Source organism: Musca autumnalis, unplaced genomic scaffold (genome assembly GCF_047663935.1).
Source record: "Musca autumnalis isolate F117 unplaced genomic scaffold, ASM4766393v1 scaffold_1, whole genome shotgun sequence".
In the NCBI taxonomy this organism is placed as follows: Eukaryota; Metazoa; Arthropoda; class Insecta; order Diptera; family Muscidae; genus Musca; species Musca autumnalis.
In genome coordinates this window covers 135,394,426-135,406,442 of record NW_027411644.1, presented here as the reverse complement: position 1 = coordinate 135,406,442, position 12,017 = coordinate 135,394,426, and the positions used below count along the sequence as shown (strand labels likewise).

At 39.1% G+C, this 12,017-nt stretch overlaps 1 protein-coding gene across 1 annotated transcript; it reads right to left on the bottom strand.

Moving 5' to 3' along the window:
• Window positions 1-4,409: 4,409 nt before the first annotated feature.
• LOC141404925 (uncharacterized) lies at window positions 4,410-11,841 on the bottom strand. Its single transcript, XM_073988805.1, has 2 exons — window positions 11,714-11,841; window positions 4,410-5,190 (listed from the first exon to the last, which is right to left on the bottom strand). The coding sequence occupies exon 2, from the start codon at window positions 5,178-5,180 to the stop codon at window positions 4,410-4,412; it is 771 nt and encodes a 256-aa protein (XP_073844906.1). The 5' UTR covers window positions 5,181-5,190; window positions 11,714-11,841.
• Between the last annotated feature and the right edge of the window lie 176 nt (window positions 11,842-12,017).

Here is a 12,017-nt window from a genome sequence, read left to right as displayed (position 1 = left end):
GGGGAATATAATCCAGTCTTAAAATGTCTAACGCCGTACGCCCCAAAAAACGATGTGATGTCTTTACCAACAAACTGTTGCCCGTTGTCCGACATCAAAACTTCCGGAACTCCAAACTTGTGGAATACTTCGTCCATTAGAAAATTTATAACGTTCTTTGATGTGGCTTTGGATAATGGTTTTAGCAAGACAAATTTCGTTACATGATCTAATACTAAGAAGATGTACGAGTTGTTTGCTTTCGACGGTACATATGGACCTAAGAAGTCCACATATACTTTTTGGAATGGTCTCACAAAGGGTACATTGCCGTTCAAAGGTTGTCGCATATTTTGACAATTCGTCGTCGATTCCTTACAGACGGTGCAATTTTTGACAAATTCCCTCACCTGCAGGTGCATGTTGGGCCAATAATATAATTGTTTTAACGCTTTAGGGTCTTATGATAGCCACCATGGGCAGCTGTGGGGGAATCATTTGCTTGCTTAATAGCTTTCGATGTCAATGCTGCTGGAACCCAGAGCTTCCATATGAAGTCTTCGTGTGGTGTCTCCATTGTACCCGGTAGCGTTTTTTATAAATGTATCCGTCTTTAATTATCAAGTCTGGTAGGCAGTCCTTGTTCTGTTCTATGGTTTGAATTTTCGCCATGTAAGTTCTCTATCTGTTCGGCAAGCTCTTAAAAATTATAGGAGGACAGAGCATTCGGTACCACATTTTGGCTCTCTGCTCTATTTCAAAGGCATGACTTTGTAGAAGGAGGCTCCACCGAGCCAATCGTCCGCTTAGCTCCTTTTTTAGAGTAGCAAAAATAGGTGCTGCCAGAGTGGCGTAGTCCGCGATGAAGCGGCGATACCAGCCGGTCATGCCTGTGAATCGTCGTACTTGTCGTGCATTCCTAGGGTAGTCGCAATTAATGATGGCTGACACCTTTTCTGGGTCCACTTTAAGTTGGCCTCCACCCACAACATATCCCAGATAGCGTAATTGTAAAATTGACCCCTTTTAAAAGAACGGCAACTTCACGCAAAAGCCTAAGGTGAGTCCCAAAGTCCGGCGCCAGTATTAGCAAGTCATCTAAATAGACGAACACTCGTTCACGTAGGTGCCCTGGAATGACCTTATCTATCAACCGACATAACCTTTGGGCTGCATTACACAGCCTAAACGGCATGATTGTATAATGATTTAAGGGCCTTCCAGAGACAGTGAACGCCGTCTTCTCTCTACTCTTCATCTCAAGTGGGATTTGCCAGAAGGCATCCTTCAAATCCACACTTGAGATGAAGTGTGTATCCCCCCACCTGCTGAGCAGTCCCTCGATGTTTGGTAGTGGATAGGCATCCTTGACAGTCAGGGCATTGAGCTTCCTGGCGTCCAGGTATACTCTGTTATTTGTGCCTTTGCGCACCAAAGTTATAGGACTCTGGCTTGGCTCAATGACCTTCATGCCAAGCATCCTATCTAACTCAGCAAAAATAAGGATCTGAACAGCTGGTGATACAGGGTAATGCCTCTGCTTCACCGGCTCTGCTTTGACTGTGTCTATGAAATGTGTCTCAAGATTAGTTTTACCCAAGCCTAAAACTGCGAACGATGGGAATTGTGCAATCACCTCATCTAACCGTCTTCTGTTTTCCTTGGACAAGATATGCAACGTCGGATCAGCGATTTTCTCCTCGGTTTCTTCCTCAGCCGATAAGCACTGTATGGCAGCCAGCAATTTGAAAGACCGCATGAATTCTACCCCGAGATATAGTACCCTACCCATAGTTGGAACTAAGAAGAATTCTACTTCTCGCTCGAGCCTATTCAATTTGACGAGGGTCTGGATACGACCCACCACAGGGTGAGGGGTACCGTCGGAAGTCCTTATTATCGATCTAAACGGGTATATTAGGATGTTCCCCCGCTCCGCTAGTTCAACCCCTCCTTTGCCTAGGCAGGTGACGGTGGCTCCACTATGTAACAACCCTTCGACTTCCTCACATCCTATCTTTATGCGGGCGTATAAACGAATATCTCCTCCCTCCAAAAGTATTGCTTCCGAAATCTGGTGTCGTAACTCCTTTCGAGCCCTAAACCTCTTCCTGGCGTTTTGAATTCTCTTAATCCTACCTAGACTATATAACTTCCTCGTTCTCCTTAATTCTACCAACTCATGTTCCTTAATGTTATAAACTACTCGATCAGAATTCAATGTTGCTACTTCAGTGTTCTTACTATCTAACCTATTTTCTAAAACTTCATGATTCTTACTATCTATAACTTCACTAATACTTTCATTAAAAATCCTTTCCCGTGCCGCCTCATATTCACGGAGACGGACGTGCCAGGGTTTTATCTCCTTAAGTCTAAAATCCATTTCATCGTTTTTATCTGTGCTAAGTTTATTCTCTTCAAATTGCCGATATCCCCTTTCCTGCACCGGTCTTCAGGTTTCCCTTACACTTCGGGCAGCTGGGTTTGGTCACCTTCTCCAATCCGCAGCCGAAGCAGAAAAGATTCCTTGTGGTTGAAGGACAATCCATGAAACCATGGCCTTTCTCCTTGCAGTTCCAGCACACATAATTCGACTGCCTGGAGATCACCTCCCACTCATCTGCAGGATCCTCACACTCGATGGCAAGTACACGACTCGTACCCTGCTGTCTGTAAGGTTGTTCGGATTGCTTTTGGTTCAGCAATAACTGCTCGGCTTTTCGACACTCCTCCCGGAAATGCTGTAGGCCATAAATTCGAATTGGGAACACCAGGTTCGCCATGGCGGGCTTCAGGTTACTTTTCATCATGTCCACCAGCAGGTTCTCATTCATCGGCACTCGCTGTTGTAGATGTAGGTGTAACAAGGCATTGTAGAAATCCTCAAACGGCTCATTAGGACCTTGACGACGACTCATCATACGTCGCTGCACGTCAAAGTCACTTTCGAATTTCCTAAACTGCGAGAGGAAAGCCTGTTTGATGTCTTGGAATCTATTCAATCTGCCCAAGCGCCGCTGCCTCCAAAACCAATCATCATCGGGGCCTTCCAACAGCTGTGGAAATTTAATCGCAACTTCTACATCCCGACAACCATAATCTTCTTTCAACCGCTCTAGCCGGAAAATGAAATCTTCCGCCGTCATAGACTTTGAGGAGCCGTCGAACTTCAGCTTCCAGCGGTCCATTTCGCTTCGTCGGGAATTACATGTAAGCGTTCCATGTTGCCAATTATTCGGATATTGCGGCCAGGTCATCTGAGGCTGGTGCGTTGGATTTCCGGTACACTGTATTGAACAACCATACTTCGATTAATGCTGAATGCCATTCTGTATCTGGCCACTGGAGCCGGTTTGTACTGTCGGCTGTTCTGGACAAGGAGGCTGCTGATGCCGATTCTCTTGTGGATGCTGGGGCCCCGAGATTGTGTCGGATTACTCTGAAGAGGATGCTGCTGCTGAATGTTGCATTGTGGTTGTGTCAAATTGCTCTGATGAGGCTGCTGCTGAATGCATTGTGGTTGGGTTAGGTTGCTCTGATGGGACTGTTGCTGACGGTTTCCTTGTAGTGTCGGATTACTCTGGTAGCTGTTGAAGGTTTTCATGCGTCGAGCAACCCGGCATCAGACGGAAGGCCTTCATTCCTGCCGGCATTGTTTTGATTCCGTGCAGGGATATTCGTATTACACACAGCTCCCATTTCGGACAATGTTCTCTGCACTAATTGCGGTACTAACAATGCTAATTTATCGATGAGCAATCTTATTAACTCCATTTGCCCAAATTCAATGGCCGAATTTATCATCTCGCGCAATTGGGTGTCTCCAGCTGAACTCTCTGGTCTCGCTTCTCCATACGTATATTCCGCGCTGTTATACTGCTAAAATCTGGCGTATCCGGGGTGGCCCCCTCCATATCCAAGCCCGACCCATCTACGGACTGTGCTGAGCTGGACGCATTTGACAAATTCCCCCCTCCTTCCGCCAATCTGGTACTTATGCTTCCTGTTGTAATAGTTGTCGTGGTCGCTGTGGTGCTTGCCGTCGTTGACCTGATCGCCGTTTCGGAACTGATCGCCGCCTGTACAAGTTCCAATACTGTCGAAAGGACTTGTAGAGGCTCAAATTCCACAGAGTAGATTTTGAACCGAAATTATTGTTGCACAAAGACGAACAACAATATGACCATTTGCAAACTACAACAAACACAACAAGTATTCAGACGAAACTTACGTTTTGTTGATTGCAAACTAAAGAAAAACACTTTAAATTGATTTTTAAATTCAACTTTGTTGACGCAGTCGGTCACTTTATTCAAAAACAATTCAAATTAGGTTTTCCACAAAATATTTCGATCTGACGATCCGCACTTTCAAACTTCAAGAAGAAGAGTGTTTAATTTTATTTATTGGTGATGGGACCTCATCGATTACAATGACTTATCGAGGTTGATGAGGTCAATATCGATGTCGTCATCGAGGGGGTTGGGTGGATTCCCAACATGGCGGGCCCCTTGCACTGGTGCAACCATTAAGGCATTGGCAATTCGCTCCAATACGTTAAAAAGCCTATCCATTCTGTCAGACTGACTTTGATCGGCTTTAACTGGTGTCTGTTGTGTGTTGTCAGCCTTTTCTATAGATTGTTGCTGCTGTTGTTCCGCAATTTGTGGTTGTTGCTGCTCTTTTTCCTGGTTCTTTTTTTGCTTGGTCGCTTTGGTTTTCTCACGTTGTTGCTGTTGTTTCTTGGCCTTTTCTTCATAATGTTTAGCCTTTTCTATGTGGTGTTTAGCCTCCTCCTCCAATCTTTTCGCTTCATCCTGATGCTGCCTGGCTAATTGCATATTTGTCTTTTTCCCTTGGAGACCGTTGAGAATTTGTTGTTGCTGCTGCATCTGAGAGTCCCTCTGTTGTACGTATGGGTGGAATCTTCCCTCGGACATGTTTCCACCTTGTCGTCCCGCTGCTGCCCCCATTGATCGATGGAGCATGGTGTTGTGACGAACTCCGCACATTCTGCAACTTCCTCTCCAAGGACAGTTGCGTACAAAATGATTTTTACCCAGGCAGTTTATGCAGTACCTGTGGGTAAGAACTACAACTTCCCTCTGCTCTACTGTCATGGTCTTGAAGGCGGCACAAAACCTTAAGTGGTGAGTGCCAAAGCATACCAGGCACATTTCATTTTGGACCATGTTCATTATGAAAAAACTGAAAAGGATGTAAAGAAAAAACAAGAAAACATTCGAGAGCATGCCCTCAAGGCATGAAAAGTTAGTAATAGCCATATTATTTTCCACAACTACACACATAACTCTTCTACAGACAACCACTGACTGGAAGTACACATAATTTTACTATCGGACGGGAAATTATACCTGCTGCGGTTTTTACATCCACTACTCTTACTTGCTCATCGTGCCCTTCGTGCACTTTTACCACCCGTCCCATTTTCCAGTCACTTGGAGGCAGTAGTTCATCTTTGATCAATACCAAGTCATTTTCTTCCATATTCCGTTTGGGATGTTGCCATTTGTACCTTTTGTGCAGTTGATGGATATACTCAGTTTTCCATCTCTTACAAAACGTATGATGGAGAGCTTTTACTTTTTCCCACCGATTTATCAAAGATAAATCTTCTAATGGCATTTCCGGAGCAAATATAAGTGGTCCTCCCCTTAGAAAGTGCGCTGGAGTTAACGCCTCCAAATCCTCTGGGTCTTCTGACAATGGTGTTAGGGGTCTAGAGTTTAAAACACTCTCTATCCTAACCAATATTGTACAAAACTCTTCAAAAGTGAATTTTCTATCCTTCATCACCTTTTTGAAATGCAACTTAAAACTTTTTACACCTGCTTCCCATAATCCTCCCATATGTGGAGCGCTAGGCGGAATAAACTTCCATTCAAACCCATTAACAATATACTTCTCCGAAATTTCTTTGCATGACTTTTTGAGAAATTCTTGGTACTCCCTCATAAGAGCTCGATTGGCACCTACAAAATTGGTTCCATTATCCGTCATTAGACATTTTGGCAACCCTCTTCTACCAATAAATCTAGCAAATGTCCCAAGAAACGCTTCGGTAGATAGTGCTGAGCACGCTTCAAGGTGGATTGCTTTAGTTGCAAAACACACGAATATACATACATACGCTTTCTGATAAGGTGAATTCCTCAAAGTACCAGATTTTATCTGGAAAGGTCCCGCAAAATCTGCTCCAACATATGTAAATGGAAGCGAAAGAGAAGTTCTCTCCAATGGCAGTGCTGCCATTATCTGCGATTTTACTTTTTGCTTGTATCTCGTACAAATCACACAATTATGTATAAACTTCTTAACCGTTCTTCTCACTCTCGGAATATAAAATTCTCTTTGCACTGTGGACATCATAAGTGCTACATCTGCATGCACCAATGTTTTATGTATGAAATCCAAAAATATCTGACATAAATGAGAAGCATTGGGCATTATCATGGGAAATCGTTCATCATATGCAATATTAGCATTAGCTAGACGTCCATTTACTCTAATTACCCCATTCTTATCCAAAAATGGATTCAATGTACGCAAAGGACTCTGTCGTGATATTGGTTTTGAATTTTCTAAATCAATATATTCCTGCGGATAATGAAATCTTTGTGCCAATCGGACTAGAACTATCTTTGCATGGTTCAATTCATCTTGAGATAGAAGCTTTGCATTAACAATATTTGAATTCTCATCTTTTCTTCGCTTATTTTTCATTCTATATATATATCCAACTATCCACAATGTCTTATTGTAAGAAGAAAATTTTGTCATCATTTCTTTATAACCATTTTCCTCTACAATTGGTGCACAATGTACTTCAATGTTTCTCTTTTCTGGTGGATCTTTTAAAACAACATTAGTTTCTGGCCAATTATTGCCAGGACTTAGTAGCCACATTGGGCCATTCCACCATAATGAACAGTTTGATAAATCTGCAGTATTAGAACCTCTAGTTCCAAGATCTGCAGGATTGCATTTGGTAGAAACATGTCTCCATGTTGCATTTTCAACATTTTGAAATATCATAGCGGTTCTATTCGCAACATACGTATTCCAAGTGGATGGATGTTTTTTCAACCATGCCAATACAATTGTAGAATCTGTCCACAAATTAACAGAATAATTATCAACATTCAATTTGGAGACAACATATTTTACCAATGATGAGAGCAATACGGCACCACAAAGCTCTAATCTTGGTAAACTTACTTTCTTCAACGGAGCAACTTTACTTTTCGCTATTAACAATCTTACTGAAGAATTTGTTTCTGTGTTCGTACGAATGTATAATGCGGCACAATATGCTTTCTCAGAAGCATCACAAAATCCATGTAATTGTACAGAGCCCTCTAGGCAATAATTAATCCATCTTGGGATTTGAATAGAATCAATACTTGAAAATTGATCCACAAAATTCTTCCATTTTATATACGTGGATGATGAAACTTTGTCATCCCAATTAATGCCTTCTAACCAAAGGTCTTGCAACAAAATTTTTGCCTGTATAATTATAGGCGTTAACCACCCTGCTGGGTCAAATAGTTTTGAAACTGTTGACAAGATTTTCCTTTTGGTTATTGGGCTAGTCACCTCTAGTGACTGCATACTATACGAAAATGAGTCCGTAATGGCATTCCAACGAATACCTAAAGTTTTTGTTGAACTCATTTCTTCAATTCTTAAAAATTCTTCATTCAATAAATCTTCTGATCGGACATTTAAAAGCAGACTCGGATGATTTGCCGTAATCTTTTTCAACGGAAATCCAGCCGAACTCAACGTACTCATTAATTGTTTTTGTGCCTCTAAAGCCGAGGCAAGTGTATGACCTCCAGTCAATACATCATCAACATATATCTCTTTATTTATTATTTTAGCTGCAATTGGATATTTTTGTTTAGACTCTTCTGCCAATTGCAACAATGTGCGAATTGCCAAATAAGGTGCACAGTTAATACCAAATGTTACTGTACTCAATTCATAATCTTTAATTTCACTTTGACAATCTTTTCTAAACAATATTCTCTGGTATTGCCGATCAGAAGGATGAACAAATATTTGTCGGTACATTTTCTCAATGTCACCGTTAAACACATACTTATACAAGCGCCAATTAAGTATTACAGCAACTAAATCATTTTGTAATATTGGCCCTGTATGCAAAACATCATTTAATGAATTCGAGCTTTTTGTCTTACTCGATCCATTAAACACCACTCTCACTTTTGTGCTAGTACTTTCTGGCCGAAAGACAGCATGATGCGGTAAGTAATACGAAAAATATTTTCCATCATTACAAATTTCTTTGGAGCTTGTGGGTTTCATATGTCCCAATGACAAATACTCATTCAACACATCATTATAAGATTTCTCAAGGTCAACATTTTTTCGCAACTTAACTTCCATATGTTCATATTGCTTCTTTGCTTTAAATCTGGACGAATCTAAATGTAATTCTTGTGGAAATTGATCTTTGAATGGTAATTTTACAACGAATCTTCCGTCTGCTCGACGGTAAGTCGTATTGGCGTAAAATTCCTCACAATAATCGTCTGATTCTGTTGAAATAGGAACCTGACTTATTTCTTCTTGTTCCCAAAACTTTTTTAATAATGAACTTATGTCATCCTCAGTATTATTTTCTACTTGTACGGACGCTAAACAAATTTCATTTGACGGTATTGGTCCATAGATATACCACCCATATATAGAATTTTGAGCTATCATATTGCCCAAAATATTCTTTTTAACTCCCTCTAAGATTATATATGGGATAACATCGCTCCCGATTAGCATATCTATTTGTGCTGAAATCATGAAACCTGGGTCTGCTAACTTCAAATCTTTAATACTTTCAAGGTTAGTTATTTGAATTGTCTGAGATGGAAGTAGACTAGTTAAATTCTTTACTATTAGTGCTTCGGTTTCGAATTCTGACTCATTTATTTCTGAACACAAAGTCAGAATACACTTTTTATTTGTATTAGCTACGACTGTTCCACTCAGCCCGCTAATCTTGAAACTTGCATTCTCAGTTCTAATGCCAATTCTTTTAACTATCTTCTGAGTAATAAATGTTCTCTTCGACGCAGAGTCAATAAGTGCTCTAATTGTAAATATTTCCCCAGAATATTTTACTTTTACTAGAGCTGTTGGCAACATAATGTCATCATGGCTCACTGACACATGTGTTTCCACATTCGAAGGTGGAGCTGCCGAACTAGACGAACATGGCATTTCTTCAATAACACTATCTGTAGTAACAAGGGTATTTGTTTGGCGTCCATTTGTCGAACGGAAAGATGTTTGATTATCTCTTGCTACTGTTCTTGGCTGTGTAAATCTCTCTTGCACATTATTTGCTAAATGCAATTTGGTATGGTGCTTCTTCTTACAAAACATACACCTATGTACACTAACACATTCTTGAGAGATATGTCCGCCTGTCAAACAATTATTACACAATCTCTTTTCTCTGACAAAATCAATTCTCTGATCCACATTCAAACTATTAAATCTTGAACAATTCTTTAAAATGTGATTTCTACTACACATGACACATCTATTGGATGATGTCGATTGCGCATTTTGATGCGCTGGATAACCACTATTGAAGGAAGTGGAAGCTGCTTCATTCCTAAGACAATCTATTCGCTCTAGAACTCGATGTCTGTTTTTTAGAAATTCTTCCATTTGTGACCATTTGGGTAGCTCTGAATGTGATTCGAGCGATTGTTCCCAAAGGGTCAATGTTTCAATTGGAAGCTTAGTTGAACATAAGTATATCAAAATTGGGTCCCACTGATCTACTTTAATATTGTGGGCTTTCAAAATAGATAAACAGTCGCTAACTGTCGATTGTATTCTTTTAATGTCACTACTCGATTCAACCTTTGCTGCCGAAAGATTGAATAAAATCTTTAATTGATTGTCTACGAGAACTCTCACATTCTCATATCGCACAGACAATGCCTCCCATGCCAAAGAAAAATTCTGATCAGATAATGGATACCGATCAACAATTCTCCCAGCTTCACCCTTTGTTTTGTTCCGCAAATGGTAAAGTTTTTGCGCTGGCGTAAGTCTGGGATGATTACCATATATGGCCGTAAACATATCTCTAAATGTTGGCCATTCTTCATAACTTCCGTAGAAGTCTTGAGTGTCACAAGGTGGCACTTTAATGCAGATCTCCGACATATCAAATGTTGTATTCGGAGGATAGACAGCTGAGCTGTGAAACAATGATGGATTTGTAGCATCGCCTCTAGCGGTGTTACCTTGACTTTCAAGTTTTCTTTTCTTCATAATTTCCATTAAATTAGCTTTTGTTATTTCATATTTATCTTTAACTGTCTCAAACAGTTTTCTAGCTTTCCTTTTATACTTTTCTTCTTCTTCATCTTCTGCTTCTACCAAATAGACACTTTCAAATGCACTGCGTACTTTGTGCCAATCTTCATCTAGGGAATCTAACTTGGTTTCTATTAAAGAAACCGAAAAATCATTTTCAGGAGTCTTTCCCACCTTCTCACACGTTTTCATAAGGCTATCAGTTTCGTATTCGAACCTAGCACAAACTATAGAATCCATGTTTAGTAATATTAATTTATTTTTGTATTATTTTATTTATTATGAAATGTGTTTATTATATTTATTATTAATTATGCACTTATTTATTTATTTTATTATGTTATTTATTAGTGTTATTATTTATATTACGCTTGTCAAACTATAATTATCGCTTTATTTATTTTTAAATAAATAAAGTGTAATTATTTCGTAATGGTTTTAGGTGTTTGCAAGGTAATTTATGCGTTTTCTCAATAAATAGTTTAAATTATAAACTTTTATGAGAATAAATTCAATATTTTTTATTATTTGTATTTTTTTTTTTTATTTTGTTTTTTAATTAATTTATTATATTTTATTGAATTAAAATTTATTTTGTATTCAATTTATTATTTTTTATTATTATTATTACGAATTTTATAATTTGTGGTACGTTCTATACGTTACGTTATACAACCTCACGTTACGTTACGCTAACTACACAAATTTTCAATTCACACTTTATGAGCAGTAGTCGATATGGCAACAATTGACTACTGACAGATCGATCAAACACAACAATAAAGAGATGGCAATACTCGTTTATGTCGTGAATGACAAATGGAAATAAATGAAAACAACAAATGAAAACAAATGTGCAAAATGCAAATAAAATGATGGAAAAAAATGAAAAAAGTGAGAGTGATGCTTTTAATGGTGTTTATGTATGTGTTATTTTTTTTTTACTTATTAAAATACACACAACTTCTCAGTGTTCAAAAATAAACAAATTATTTTTTTCTTTTTTGGAAATGACACTTTTCTTTTGTTGTGTCTCAATCACAACAACAAATAACAAAAGCCGCCAAATACGAACACAGACAAGTAAACACAAATTCTACTTTTTTCTCAACAATTTCTAAGCAATTTTTATGTTTTTTTTTTTGGAAAATTTTTTGGCAAATCAGCCGATTCTTTATTTTAGGACTCGAAGGACCATGTACAAGTTCCAATACTGTCGAAAGGACTTGTAGAGGCTCAAATTCCACAGAGTAGATTTTGAACCGAAATTATTGTTGCACAAAGACGAACAACAATATGACCATTTGCAAACTACAACAAACACAACAAGTATTCAGACGAAACTTACGTTTTGTTGATTGCAAACTAAAGAAAAACACTTTAAATTGATTTTTAAATTCAACTTTGTTGACGCAGTCGGTCACTTTATTCAAAAACAATTCAAATTAGGTTTTCCACAAAATATTTCGATCTGACGATCCGCACTTTCAAACTTCAAGAAGAAGAGTGTTTAATTTTATTTATTGGTGATGGGACCTCATCGATTACAATGACTTATCGAGGTTGATGAGGTCCATATCGATGTCGTCATCGCGGGGGTTGGGTGGATTCCCAACACCGCCGCTGTATTGTAGCCATGTTGGAACGGTTTG